This window comes from Xylaria bambusicola (assembly GCF_022495145.1).
Source record: "Xylaria bambusicola strain CBS 139988 unplaced genomic scaffold F5B22scaffold_43, whole genome shotgun sequence".
NCBI classification, from domain to species: domain Eukaryota; kingdom Fungi; phylum Ascomycota; class Sordariomycetes; order Xylariales; family Xylariaceae; genus Xylaria; species Xylaria bambusicola.
In genome coordinates this window covers 248,436-262,400 of record NW_025953596.1, presented here as the reverse complement: position 1 = coordinate 262,400, position 13,965 = coordinate 248,436, and the positions used below count along the sequence as shown (strand labels likewise).

At 48.3% G+C, this 13,965-nt stretch overlaps 7 protein-coding genes across 7 annotated transcripts; 4 read left to right on the top strand and 3 right to left on the bottom strand.

Moving 5' to 3' along the window:
- Nucleotides 1-267: 267 nt before the first annotated feature.
- F5B22DRAFT_376087 (AhpD-like protein) lies at nucleotides 268-1,547 on the top strand. Its single transcript, XM_047971217.1, has 2 exons — nucleotides 268-1,061; nucleotides 1,143-1,547. Exons 1-2 carry the CDS (start codon nucleotides 471-473, stop codon nucleotides 1,347-1,349), a joined length of 798 nt encoding a protein of 265 aa, XP_047827968.1. The 5' UTR covers nucleotides 268-470; the 3' UTR covers nucleotides 1,350-1,547.
- On the bottom strand, nucleotides 1,253-3,359 carry F5B22DRAFT_376096 (retrograde regulation protein 2). The gene is made up of 7 exons (XM_047971218.1): nucleotides 3,029-3,359; nucleotides 2,843-2,954; nucleotides 2,590-2,754; nucleotides 2,442-2,532; nucleotides 2,132-2,385; nucleotides 1,796-2,078; nucleotides 1,253-1,726 (listed from the first exon to the last, which is right to left on the bottom strand). Exons 1-7 carry the CDS (start codon nucleotides 3,302-3,304, stop codon nucleotides 1,420-1,422), a joined length of 1,488 nt encoding a protein of 495 aa, XP_047827967.1. The 5' UTR covers nucleotides 3,305-3,359; the 3' UTR covers nucleotides 1,253-1,419.
- A 117-nt stretch (nucleotides 3,360-3,476) lies between these two features.
- Nucleotides 3,477-4,588, top strand: F5B22DRAFT_618792 (AhpD-like protein). The gene has a single exon (XM_047975737.1). The coding sequence runs from the start codon at nucleotides 4,001-4,003 to the stop codon at nucleotides 4,445-4,447; it is 447 nt and encodes a 148-aa protein (XP_047827966.1). The 5' UTR covers nucleotides 3,477-4,000; the 3' UTR covers nucleotides 4,448-4,588.
- F5B22DRAFT_618790 (GroES-like protein) lies at nucleotides 4,589-6,165 on the bottom strand. Its single transcript, XM_047975736.1, has one exon. It carries the CDS (start codon nucleotides 5,754-5,756, stop codon nucleotides 4,617-4,619), a length of 1,140 nt encoding a protein of 379 aa, XP_047827965.1. The 5' UTR covers nucleotides 5,757-6,165; the 3' UTR covers nucleotides 4,589-4,616.
- A 262-nt stretch (nucleotides 6,166-6,427) lies between these two features.
- Nucleotides 6,428-8,002, top strand: F5B22DRAFT_376048 (uncharacterized protein). Its single transcript, XM_047971215.1, has 2 exons — nucleotides 6,428-6,573; nucleotides 6,726-8,002. Exons 1-2 carry the CDS (start codon nucleotides 6,507-6,509, stop codon nucleotides 7,697-7,699), a joined length of 1,041 nt encoding a protein of 346 aa, XP_047827964.1. The 5' UTR covers nucleotides 6,428-6,506; the 3' UTR covers nucleotides 7,700-8,002.
- Nucleotides 8,003-8,159: 157 nt separating this feature from the next.
- On the top strand, nucleotides 8,160-9,269 carry F5B22DRAFT_649495 (6-phosphogluconate dehydrogenase; the record flags this gene model as incomplete). The annotated part of the gene is made up of 3 exons (XM_047979180.1): nucleotides 8,160-8,193; nucleotides 8,244-8,419; nucleotides 8,481-9,269. The coding sequence occupies 3 exons, from the start codon at nucleotides 8,160-8,162 to the stop codon at nucleotides 9,267-9,269; spliced, it is 999 nt and encodes a 332-aa protein (XP_047827963.1).
- Nucleotides 9,270-9,542: 273 nt separating this feature from the next.
- On the bottom strand, nucleotides 9,543-10,613 carry F5B22DRAFT_376011 (uncharacterized protein). The gene is made up of 3 exons (XM_047971214.1): nucleotides 10,226-10,613; nucleotides 10,088-10,164; nucleotides 9,543-10,026 (listed from the first exon to the last, which is right to left on the bottom strand). The coding sequence occupies exons 1-3, from the start codon at nucleotides 10,234-10,236 to the stop codon at nucleotides 9,887-9,889; spliced, it is 228 nt and encodes a 75-aa protein (XP_047827962.1). The 5' UTR covers nucleotides 10,237-10,613; the 3' UTR covers nucleotides 9,543-9,886.
- Nucleotides 10,614-13,965: the final 3,352 nt, after the last annotated feature.

Here is a 13,965-nt window from a genome sequence, read left to right as displayed (position 1 = left end):
TCGATGGCCTCCGCGAATAAGGCTTGTGGAACTGCTCGTTTTCAATGGTGAAGCAAATAAGATAGATTTGCCCAATCTGAGCGCTGTTGTTTTTCGGGCGAGTTTTAATTCAGGTCAATACTCTGTACTGGTGAAGGACACCAGTTCCCCTCATTCCTACAGTCGTTACCCCAAGGTGAACCATGTTCCACCACACTTCGGCACCAGAGGTACGCGGGGACCCTCGGTAATTGTATTGCGAGACTAGTGGCATATCCCGTCTTCAGCCTATTCGGGACTTTGTGCCTGGCAGCTTCAGGGGTGAATAGCCTTCAGCCCATCATTGTTTCTCTGAGGGCTGTACTTTGAAACAACACCTAGACTACTTCAAGGTTATCAGATTGACGAACGCTAATCTCGCTCCTTAAAAGTCACCCTAATCGGAGCCCCATAGGGCTGTAATCAAGGAATCATTGATCCATAACCCGATTATGGCCATAGAAGAAGAACAGGAGAAGCTCAAGGCCGAGTTCGACTCCAAGCTCGGCCCAGACGCTTTTCATGAGGGTTGGCAATCACTCCTAAAAGTTGACTCAGCCTTCTTTTCTGCCAGCGTATCACTGGCAAGCGTACCACGACGGAAATCTTATCTTTCACGCAAAGAACAGGTTTTGATCGCCCTTGCTGTCGACTGTGCTGCAACGCATTTGTACGCGCCTGGTATTCGTGAGCATGTCACCTCCGCAGCGAAAGAGGGAGCTACTAGAGACGAAATCCTCGAAGTCATCGAACTATCTAGTACTCTAGGAATACACGCTTGCAATATCGGGGTTCCTCTACTTGTGGAGGTATTGAAGGAAGAAGGAAAGTATCTTGAAGATATAACCCGGCCGTTTGATCAGACACAACAGAATTTGCAGCAAGAGTTTACGGAGAAGCGCGGGTATTGGCATACTTTCTGGGAAGATTTCTTACGACTTGATCCTGAATTCTTCGCGGGATATTTGGAATTCTCGAGCTTGCCGTGGATCAAGAATGTAGAGGGTACCAGTGGAGAGGGCAAAGGGGCTCTTGAACCTAAGGTACTGCCCCTATTAAACACATGATCGCATCAATTTCAGCGACTCAGACACCTGTTTTATGGCTACTGACTCATTCCCTAGTTGAAGGAGCTTGTATACTGTGCTTTTGATGCCGCTTCGACGCACCTCTATGTTCCTGGGCTGAAACTCCATATGCGAAATGCTCTCGGTTATGGCGCAACTCCGCAGGAAATACTAGAAGTGCTTGAGATCGCGACGCTATTGAGTTTGCACACAGCCCATGTGGCAGCACCCATCATAGAGGAGCTGACTGGAGCTTCTAATTGAAAACGATTGCAGGATCTTACAGACTCATGCTGAGGCTTTGTATGAGCAGGTCATATAATGAGATTTCTATCTATATCTGATATTTAAAGTTAGGAGATCTGTCAGTAAATGATGCATCGGCGTATACAGCCCCTTCATTCAGAATCTTGTCTTTAGACGCCTGGCGCCTTGTGTATATCGTCCACATAATCCACCAACCGATGAAGGCAATGCTTAATGAGCCTAGAGACCATGCATGACCTAGTGTAAAAGAAGGTCCTGCGCCGGACTGGTATATCTGACCTGCTATAACGCCTCCAATGTTTGTTAATGTCAGTTGAATGCCCAAACTAGCTGCGCGTTTTCCATCAGGGGCGCAGTTGACAGACAGCCAGGTGCTACAGTACAGAACTAAGTTAGCCACCTTTTCCACGACATCCTAGCTGCAGATGGCAAGGACAGCTTACATATTGCCACCAGTACATAAGAAACAGGGGATGGCGATGAGATAGGTAGCAAAGTACCGGATCACTGACGGCACATCGCAGAGTAGGATTGCGTAACCAGCAATACCGAATGGAGCGCATACAACTAACGGCAAGAAGCGAGCACTGTATCTGTCAGATAGAATGGCTCCGATGGCGTAGACAATTGATCCCCATATATTCACCGGGATAACAAGATATTGCGCTTGTATAGTTGAGAACTGAAAACCGTCCTTGATAATGATAGGCAAAAACGTGCTAAATCCTTTCAACTAAAATCAGCATCTGTAGAGTTTTAAGTTAGATATCTAGTCTTACCATAGAGCACGGTCACGATGGCAATCTGGATTAGGGCGTGTACCCAGCTCTTCACATCTTTCGCAGCCTCTTTGATATCTGCCTTGGTATAGTGACCTGTGCCGCCACCGTAGGATCCCATCTCTTCGGCACGCTTCTTCATGAGAGCCTTCTGCTCATCATCTAGGAAATACGCAGTCTCATAGTTTCGAGGTAAAAGTACGATGCATAGACCAGCCCACACCACTGTAATTAGACCTTCGAGGATATAAAGCCTATGTCTCTTTACTTAGCTTTGATGTAGGCGATGGCAGGATAGGGGAGAGCGGACCATCGCCATCCAGCCATGTTAGAAACTCCGTCAAGATGAAACACAGCCCATGCAAGAAGTCCTCCAAAGGCCCCTGCTAGGGCCGATGCAACTACAGTATTTCGTCAGATATCTTGTAGACCAATACTTCGTGTCTGAAGAAACTTACTAAACAGTAGGGCTATACGCAAGCCTAGCTCCTCACGTTTGTACCAGTTACACAAGCATAGTGTAATAGACGGGAACAGGCAGCCTTCAAAGAAGCCGAGTAAAATACGTGTAGCAACAAGTGAGCCAAATGACTGAACGAAGCCTGTAAATAAGCATATAAGACCTAGGGGAATGATTAGCATTTTTCATGATACTACCCATCCGCAAATATTCAATAAAGTGGAAAGCGAGAGAAAGGGATGTATCCTTACCCCAGCAAAGGGTAATAGTCGGAATGACCCGATCAAATCGAAGGCGCTTAACAAAGATGGAAGTGGGAAACTCGGCGAGGATGTAGAAGATATAGAAGACAGATACCGCGGTCTTTGTTTGTTAGTAGAGAGTTGGAAGAAAATGGGTGGCTTGAGAAGAAAAAGAGCAGCATAAGAGATACTAACGTTTAACTGATTTCCCTTAAGCTGAATATCTCGCGTCATGCCTTGAGTTGCGGCAAACCCTATGTTTCCTCGATCTAGATAGCTAATAAGGTTGAGGACCATCAGGACAGGCACTATGCAACAGTCTAGTCGACGGACGAGGGCTCTCTCCTTTCTCCGTCTCTCATTGACCTCCTCTTCGCTGCCGCCACCGTTCTCCGCGAACTCACGTGTCTCGATTTCTACTTTCCCGGTTAAGATATCATTAGACATAATGTAAAACCTTTCAAGGCTCATAAATGAATATTGAAGCTTTCCGTTGTATAAGCACAAGCAAGAAAGAAATCCTGTTGCAGGCAGCTGAGGGGTAATGGTAGATACTCGTAGGGTGATACAAGCCCCTATATCTAATCTAGACTACCACCACCCTCTCCTATTGTTGCGGCTGCCACATTCACATTCCACAATACTCATTATCCCGTCGTTTGCGCGTCATGAATAGCGTAGAATCTCACTATAACTATATCTTACCCATATTTGCTATAATATCTTCCAGCTTGTTGCAATCAATTGTACAGTCGTAGTACCGACAGGCACGCCCGATTAGTAGAAGTCCCGACCTGAAAGTTATCTCTATTTGCTGACGAAGACATCCGATTTTCGGACTTGTAGCTCGGCGTCCTCCATTTGCTATACCTACTTTTTGATACTGCAAATCTTCCCCAACTATCTCTCCAGGTAGATGCGTGTCGGTAGTTGTTGAGCCCAAAAGCCGAACACAGCATGCGGAGTCGACGAGAGGTGATGTAACTCCAAATTGTATAATGATGCAATGTCCCCTCACGAAGCTATTTGGGACTTCGCAATATTTTGCTTTGACTAGCCTGCAGGCACATGAGCCCCAGAACAACATTCCTATAACACAAGAAAAAAAAAATCGCATTATCGAACAGCCTAGAATCAAGATCGCCTATCTCGACACCTGAACTCAAAATGAGTACTGATCCGAAGTTCGACGACCTCCACAAGCAGCTCTTCGACGAAGGTCTAAAAGTGCGCCGGAGCGCTCTTGGCGATGCTTATGTTGATCGATCACTAGCCAATGGCTCAAGCGAGTTCGCCAAGCCCATGCAAAACCTCATTACAGAATGGTGCTGGGGTAATGCTTGGACACGCCCGGGGCTTGAGAGGAAGCAGCGCAGCTTGCTAAATATTGGCATGCTCATGGCGCTTAATCGTGGACCAGAACTGGCCGCTCATGTCAGGGCCGCGAGAAATAACGGCCTCTCCGAGCTCGAAATCAGGGAAGCTATTCTCCATTGTACGATATACTGCGGTGCGCCAGCCGGCGTTGAGGCTATTAAAATCGCTGAAAAGGTTCTGGATGAGATGGCTGAGAAAGGCGAAATGGCTAGGGAGTTAGGGAGCAAAGCCAGTTAATCTAAACTGAGGATGAGGTTCGTTTCGGGCTGGAAGGGTGCTGCATTGCTCAATTGAAGGCCATGTGCCCCTGTCATTATGCGCGCCTGTATACCTTTATACCAAGAAAGCTGAAACTTGAATGATATGGATAGAGACTTCATATTCAATTTACCTATTATCTAGACTTTTAGTCAGGCAAAGACATATCAATTACAAGTTTTCCACCTTCTCCCTTGTGATATTCGGTCACCAAATCATTCAGCTTCGCCAATGGGAATGTTTTCAGTACAGCCTTTACGCCATGTTCCGCAGCGAATTGCAGAACGTCTCTCGAAGTTTTGTTGCTGCCCACGAGACTACCCACAATAGATATATCCCGAAAGACAATATCTCGAGCAGAAATATGGAATCCCCTTTCAGGGAACGAAACCACGACACATCTGCCGTGATTTCGTAATAGGTCAACGCCATAGTCGAGAGCCTTCTGACTCTCAGGTAGGATGATAACTGAGTCGAGTCCCATGTCTGCCCTATCCATCTTTCCGTCTTCTGTTCCGAGACTGATCGCTACTTCATCCGCACTCTCAACTCTTGCATCGACTATTCTAGCAGGGGTTGCCAAATTTCGTGCCAATTTCAGCGGTGCGTCCGCATTATCAACTCCTATCACCTTGAGGCCCATCTTAGTAGCGAATTGAAGCCCCAGGTGTCCGAGTCCACCCCCACAGCCCACAATGCCGACCCGCTGGCCAGGTTGAAGTGCACAGCGCTTCAAGGCTCCGTAGATAGTGACACCAGCGCACATGAGAACGGCCGTATCGACAGCCGAAAGGCTATCTGGTATTGGAGAGAGCTGACGACTATCAACGACGGCATACTCTCTGAAGCCTCCGTCACGACTTATCCCGTTGTTTAAGGCCGTGGAGCAATACACCGAGTATCCCGGCGGGTCGGCATCGGGACTTTCCAACGTTGGGCCAGCGACACATTCGAAGCATTCACCGCATGGCTGATACGAGCGACCTGGGACACCAACTCTATCTCCTATCTTGAAACTCGAAGGAGGGTCATTCGGCAGCGCGACAATTGTGCCGGCAAACTCATGGCAACCTACGTGTGGGAGACTAGGTGGCCTAGGCAGCATCTGCCCTACAGCAAGGACAGCATCCGTATGGCAGTATGAGGCCGCATCGACCTTGATGAGAACATCGTGCGGGGAGCTCAGGACAGGGAGCGGGACGGAGCGGAGAACATAAGGCGAGTTGAAGGCATCCAAAAACTGCGCTTTCATATAATCGGGTAGATTGGAATGACTAGGCGATGCCATTATGCTGGGCTTTTCATTCCCTCGGGATTCTTGGTCATAGTATCAGAATACATTGAAGTGAATACATATTAGTTACTTTGCCAGAATTGATTTACGCTTCTCGTACGCTTCCTCGTTGTGCTACCCCCCTACTTTGATACATCCTTCAGTGAGGGGGATCTACAATCCTACAAGGATTGCGAAAAACTGCCGATACTTGTGATTTCCCCTCTCCTTGCTGGCGTTTTGCCGCTGTGGCTTCGGTATACGTTAGTATGCCACACTATACATGCCACTGAATGAAACCTAGCTGACGGATCTGGCAGCGCTACCCTCGCCGATGACTAGATACGTCCGTTCCGTTTCAAACGTCGATCAAGACTTTCAAGTCAACATGTGCGCCTTCTTGATACCGCGCGGATAATGATAGGTTGTTTCGAGTGTGCGATACATAGAAATATTCAGGACTCTCTACATGCTAGTCAGGTCAAGGTGAGCTGTATACGGCCGGCGTGAAATTACCATCTTGCTATCTTCAGCGCCATGCTACATAGACTCTACACAAGAAGATTTAACAAACCCCACTACTGCTATTCCTATAATTAGAAAGTAAATGTCAACATTTATTGTCTATGGGATTATCTTCAATTGCAATCAACTTCTTCAGTCAACCCCAGATCGTCTCCAGCGGTCCCGATTCGCATCAAATAGTTACCAAGTTACTTCATATTTTCGGTCAGAAAATTTGCACAAGTAGTATCTGTGATAATCATGGCGGTCTTCCCGGATCCCGAAAGTGCTGTATATGTGACAGTTTCGGCTCTGGACGCTGGGCATAGTAAGTTCCCATCACAAATTGTGACCACTTTGTAGCAGTTCGCGAGTGTTTAAAACGCGTAAACAAGTCACATCTACGTCTAGAAGCCTTGGACCTCTCAATCTTCTTACAACTATTTTCGAGATGAAAACTGCTGACCCTGGATGTTGCAGTAACCCTCCCGGACTACCTCTTCGTCACAGGGGCCGATCCAACCGTGCGCACCACGGTCCCGTCGCTATCGTTTCTCATCCAGCACCCAGAGTCAAGCAGTGGAAACGCGACGAATCTCGTCTTTGACTTAGGAGTCAAGCGCAATCTTTCGGGCTACGCTGTCGCACAACAGCCGCATATAACTCAGCGACAACCCATCATCACCAGTCCGGATTGCGCCGAAAGTCTTCGGAAGGGCGCGATCAATGGAGATGAAGGACGTGATCTCCTTAATACCGATAAAGACGTAGACTTCGTTATCTTAAGCCATGTGCATTGGGATCACATCGGTACGCCATCGGATTTTCCGGGCGCCACATTCGTCGTAGGATCAGGCACCCTGGACCTCCTGAAGCACGGCGCGGGACCAAACTATCCAGCAGAGTTATTCAACGACGATGAGCTCCCCGCGTCCCGTACAGTCGAGCTACCACCAACACCCAACCAGAACGGCCAGTTTGAAGACTACTATGCTAGACCGATTGCCCCAGTACACACACCTACTCCTCCTGACACGCAAGCCAGACTACCTTCCTCGGCAGATACATGGTCGTGGCAGCCCTTTTCTGGGTTTCCCCGCACCATCGACTTCTTCGGGGATCAAAGCGTCTACGTCATCGACAGTCCCGGACACATACACGGGCACGTCAACCTGCTCGTGCGTATCAGCGAGAAGAAGTACGTTTATCTTGGCGGCGACTGCTGTCACGACACCAGGATCTTAAGCGGGGAAAAAGAAATTGCCGAGTACGACGACGGTCGGGGAGGGGTGAGGAGCGTGCACGTACATACGCCTTTGGCGAAAGAGACGTTGGCGGCGATCAATGGGGGAGTGAATCAGCTGAGAGAGACGGCGGATGTTGAGGTTGTGCTCGCGCATGACAAGGGTTGGAGGGAGCACAACAGGCATCGGTTCTGGCCGGATAAGCTGTAGTCGGGGCCTTGTTGCTGAAGGTGAGGAGAAGTATAGCCGGCATTGTTGCTCTTGGTAAGTTATGCGTGTGCATGATTGCGACCCTCCCGCGGGGGAGTCTTGAGTCTCCAAGTCACGGCAGTTGAAGTTTTGAGAGTCAACTATAGCTTTCCAACGGTGTGATCTTGAGAGTTAGCATGTGAGGTATACTCCATATCGAGGTTCTTCATTGATCAATGGCGAACGGAAGGTGAGATCAACTAGTTAGCACATTCAACCGTTAGTCATCAATGTTATTCTCATTGCTTGGTTGCTGTTTGAGGTGTGCTACCACACATAATCAGTACCTCAGTTAACGAGACCGCCGGCTATGACGTAGAGTTTCAATACTTCCACTCTTCCATTTCTTTCAATCGATTCGCATATCCTAAGTTTGGTCCGTTGACCTGTCCTCACGAAAAAGGGGCAAAGGAATATCACCATGGCTTCTCCAGTAGACACAGTGGCCTTCATAGGTAAGGAATCTCGGTATTACATAATTGTAAAGTATTAAGATTTGGTCTAGGGCTTGGCGTAATGGGTTTCCCTATGGCGAAAAACCTGCTGTCGGGTTTAGGGCCAGAAAAGACACTTCTCATATGCGACGTGAGCGAACAAGCGCTAGACCGATTCGTGAATGAAGCACAAGGGCGGGCCGCCGTCAAAATTGTCAGCAACGGTTTTGAAGCAGCAAAAGCAGCAGTAAGGCCATACTCACTCCCCTAAATATGAGCCCGGGTATAGAGCACTTATTTTAAACAAGGATACCATCATCACCATGCTTCCTAGGTCAGACGCTGTCAAGACTGTTTACCTAGACGAGAAAACTGGCATCCTCGCTGGTGCTGTTGCAGCAGTGAAGTCGGGATCACCGTCGCCTAAGCTCATCATGGAATGTGGAACGATAGAAACTGAGACTATCTTGGCCGTTGCGAAAGCGACTCAAGAACTCAGTGCATCGAAACTTGAGGGAACCCTAACGTTCGTTGATGCACCTGTCTCAGGTGGTCCTATGGGGGCTGAAGCTGGTACACTGACATTCATGGTTGGTTGTCCGCCAGCTGTGTCAGATGCCGTCTTTCCAATCGTGAAATCATATCTGAAGCACATGGGCAAGGAGAAGGAGACCTTTTTGTGCGGTGATGTCGGAGCCGGCACTGCATTCAAGGTCATCAACAATTATCTCAGCGCTATCACATCGCTCGCCGCATCCGAGGCTCTCAACATAGGGACTAAGGCCGGCCTAGACGTGAAGCTCCTGACTGACGTTATAAACGCTAGTGGTGGGCAGTGTTGGGTCACTAGTCATAGTAACCCGGTCCCAGGGGTGCAAACGAATGTCCCGAGTAGTAGGGATTATAATGGTGGGTTTAGAATCGAGCTGTGCGCTAAGGTATTAAGCATGGGAAGTAAATTGGCTGAGAGTGTAGGTGCCCGAACAGTTTTAGATCAGCCAACACAAGAAGCGTTCCGTGAGGCGATGGCAGATGAGAGGTATAAGGGAAAGGACGCAAGGGTTGTTTACAAGTGGCTGAATGAGAGTGTGAGATAGAACAACCGTGGGCTGTGCAAGCATGATACGTACTATTCTTATATAGTTAATCAACTCATTCGGATAAATTCATCTATAGCAAGGAGGAACCTCGAGCTTACTTCAATGCTTCTCAGCTTATCGCGGGGGTTGCTCGAGTGTGAGCGCTGCTGAGATGAGCTAAAGCATCCTATTTGTCATCAAGACTAGGATGGCTGCCCAAGATCGAGCTGTCGAGAGGTAGTTAGAACTTTTCAGTCACTGTTCAAGCTAAGATCTTAGAGAAAAGCGCAGAGAGTTGGTAAGAAGATATAATTTTATTGATAGCCGGGGTGGCAATCAGTAGAGTTGACGATAGAGAGATCAAGGTGCAGCTTCTCTTTTGCCCGGTTCCCGCATGCTTTTTGCCAAACCAGTTCCCAAGTCATCATGATCCAAACCACAACCGCTTATCGCTTCCCAGTTCCGAACACCTCGTATCCCAGATTAAACCCCATTGTAAAGTGTAGCGCAGCTCGAAGAATGAAAACAGAGTCGCCCATTGTGAATTTACTCGCCGAGGGAGATGAATCAGATCAAGTTGTCAAGGCATTGTTATTGTTGCTGTGTGAGCTGGGTTTCATTGTTTGTCGCTACACTTAATAGAGACCAACTACTATGTCACCGCGGACACGAGCGGCAAGGTGAACCTCAGCCTCGAGGTCGAGCTTGACACCGACGAGGAGAGCAGCGCTCTTGAGCTTGCCATCCTCATCGACGGGGCCCTTAACAAGGTTGCCTGTTGGTGATGTTAGTTAGTTGTCGCTGAGCCAGTGAGGGATGGATTTCTGTTCACTTACCAGCAACGTTGTTGCCCTGTCCAGAGAGACCAGGGAGGGGTAGAGAGGGAGCACCCTCGAAAGAGTTGGCCTTGACGCTGTTGAGCCAGTTAGTAGACTTGCCTTTGCGAGCAAGAGGCGAAGGATGAAGCCACTTACGGAGCAGACATTTTGATTGTTGGGGGTTTTGAGTCGAAAGACTGAAAGTGAAGAGTTGTTGGAAGTGGTGGTAGTGAAGCTGGATTGTGTTGTTGGATGATGATGGAAAAAAGGCTCTCTGGTCTGGGGGATTTGACTGTCCTTATATACACATTTGTTGCCGTGCTAAGATGCCGAACTTCTCATACCCGAACATACACTCAGATCGCTGCTAAGTTCGACCTCATTGACTAACAGCCTCTGTGTATGCCGCTCTCAGCCCCTTGTTTGGTGGTTGGGGTCTGGCTACGCTCGAAGGTGAAGTTCGTATGCTGTGCGTGCCTCAGCTCCAAAGCGCTCGGACACTCAATAACAAAGACGTGCTAGGCCCGTAACACAGTCGTACGATGCAATACAGTTGGTGAATCGGCGGGTTCCGCACGAGGGCAGCCTTCCTGCGCCATCTCAAGCGCCGAGTTAGAAGGCTGGTCCTCGTCTAACATTATGCTCTGCTCAGGACTGCTTTGTTGTTCAATATCATGGCGGCTCTAAGATGCTCGAGAATGCAACCCTACGGAGTTCAAGAGGCCCAAGCTCCTGTGTCTAGGGTCTTCAGCACGGTGATACCCTCGCAGCGCTCGAACTGCGATTCATGCGAGATCGACCTATAATCATAAAGACCCCCATGCGGCTGTGGGGGGGTACCCTTGAGTGGCATCCACCGAGCACCTACGTGGTCTAAATTCTACGGCTCGCTATCACGTCTCCGCTGTGGGCAGCAATAAAAATGTCGTGCGGGTTACCGCGCGGAACATCGAGCACGTGGGGCCGCCGAGACTCTAGACGCCATGGCGACGTTCGAGCTATGATAGCTCGAGATCAGATCGCTCTCCTTCAGTGTGCGAATCGAGACACCTGTTTATGTTTCATGTTTCATATCTACAAGCTCAAACGTAAATTATATTACTTCCTAGCCAAACGATATTGCGGTGGCTGAATTGGGTCGGACAAGTCTCCGTTATGCAACTATCTTTAGTATTTCTACAGTTGTCCTATCAACAGGGGCAGTCCCTGTATTCGCTTACATGGTTCGAGCTTCACACACGTCCAGAACATCCGAAACGACCCGAAAAGATCCATTTTGACACTGCAAATGCTGAGAGAGACGGTGAATCCTGGCCGAAGCAATCCACCCTGGACAGTAATGCCAGCTGGCATTGCAGCATGGACTTTCCCAGTTCGGTGAGGCGGGAAGGGTATCCAGACTCCATCGTACACTTCAGGGGCAGACAGGCACATTGGTAGCTAGCATATAGTACTATGTAGGCTCATTGCTGGTACCGGTTTCTGCCGCAAAATATCTCCAACCACTCGATATTTCTAAGCCGGTGCATATGGTCCCACAAAGGACCCTGGCTGCGGCTAAAGAAATCTCTCAGATCTAATGCCCGAGCTCTGTCAGATATTCTCCGGCAACAACCATAATGATATGCAAAAGTACTGCGCTAAGGCCACTTGACGCGATCGTAGTATTTTAGCCAATCCATGGTGCCTCCACTTCTTCATCTGATGTTGCGAGGACCCCTTTATGCTCATCAGCCATAACCTCCTGAACATCTCATGGCTACGCCAAATCAACTCCAGGGTCATACCCACATCTAAGATGATCACGGTTTGCCTGTGCAGATAACTGTTTAAGAAAGGAGAGGAAAAGCAATATCGCAGCTGTAAACACGGACACATTGCCCAAGACTATGCCAAGGTACTTTCCTCTTCCAAACTAAACAGCGTCGACTCGGCAGGGACGTGCTACCTATCGCTACGGCGGAAGACCTCTACGAATGAATATGTTTCTCTAAAACAACGTGAAGGCAAATTCGAAAGTGCAGCAACATGTGCCGTATAGCAGACTATATGAAAGCCATGTACTCCCAATTTTATCAGGACGGCCCCAATCATCACGAATCTCCTTACCAGACACTTCCTTGTGTCGACAGAGGAGATGATGGGTTCTACGAGTATGCGTCCCCAGAGTGAAGCTAGGTCACCAGTAGGTTGCACCTGGATAGCAGGTAGTGTAGATCGAATGTAGGGATAGGGGTTCAATGATATTATTCTCGTCTATCCTAAGCAGTCTAGGGAGACCTTTCCCCTTTATATACCCAACTGCTGAGCTGTCTCCGCTCCTTCAAGCTAACTTCTCCCCTAGTACTGCTTTATACCCTGACAGGTTCAAACTTTCAGTTTCGAGTCTCCATCCCCCAGATAACGTGTCACTTCGTTCGATTAACTCATTTCACCACCAAGTAGCTGACATCTTGATGGTCACCATGGCAAGTATATCTAGGCTCGATTATACACCTATACTTCTCCTTTTGTTCCTGCTTCCAGAAATCCCATAGCTGTTAAGCTAGATCGGCCTAGATGAATTGATATTTCCGACTGGCGTACTCGGGATCTATCAGGACTCTGGCAAAGAGTTAGCCAAAGTGGCTAATGCACTATGCAAAATTGACCTATAATAAAGGCAGATGACAGGGCGTGCATTTGAGGCCATTCATAATATGATAATCTGCTAGGGCTGCAGCTTGACCATCCAATTCCCCCTTGAATTTGGTGGCTTGACTTTGTCTCTACATACAATTAGACTGTCAGCCCTGGCCGCCTACGTCTAATTGGTTTGTTTCATGAAGCGAGGTCTGCATACCCTTACTTCCAATGTCACCTGCATGTCTCTTGAAGGTTATGAAGGACACTTCGATGCTCCCGTAGCCGCAGGCGAACTGCATATTCGGCCGTGCGCGCGTGTAACATAACCTTAGTAGCCTTCTATCTCATTCCTTATTTCACCAGGACTGGGTTTCGGGCCGGAACTTGTCAATTGATGTTCTTCAGAAGAAACCGCATTAACCATGAATCTCTTCCGCTGCTCGCCCTTCCTTATTGACTGTTATGATCCCCCAGCCCGTTCAGAACTCATCAAGCCCTAGGTTAAGGAAATGTGATTTTAGTTCCTCGATGCACATTGATACTGCGTTTGGCAGTAGACAAGCGAAGATGTTCCCACCCACTAGAAGCGCTCCTGTGCTCGCCAAGCTTGTCGAGGGCTTGGGGAGTAGGGCTGTAGTGGGCATGAGAACCCAGTTAATGATGGATAGTATCAGCGTACCTAATAGAAGCGGCTCAAGAATACGCGTTGAAGTGCCGTGTTGAATGACGCGTGTTAAGCCGTTCAGATCCGTCACCGTGACATTATATACTGTCTATGTTATCAAAATCTTGCGAGCTCGAAAAACCTGGGAGGTAATCGTATACGCTGGGATACTACCCTGAGTGAGAAGATGGGGTTTGGTTGCCAGGATAATATCCATGGCGACCCAAATCAGTCTGAGAAGGTACTAGCTGTCGATTCAATAGGCACGGGTCGCTTAGCTGTGTCGACATCCAGGTTAGCGCTGACGAAAGTCGCCTCAATATTGACGGCCTTAAGTGTATCGTTGCATACCATACCTGGACTAATGTAGAATTAGGCTCAGGTAGTTTGGGATCAAAATTTCCCCATACATACAAATATTGGTAACTGATTGAGGAATGTACTACCCCAGGATAGCCAAATTCTGATAGGTAAAAGCTGGATACGGCTAGCACGAGTAAGGCTGATGTATACTCGTCTTCGTTATACAACATTAAGAGGTCAAATATCAAAGTATTGGTATAGAAACCCCTAAAACTGAAGGTTCTGATGTCCGACTTTGAAGTCT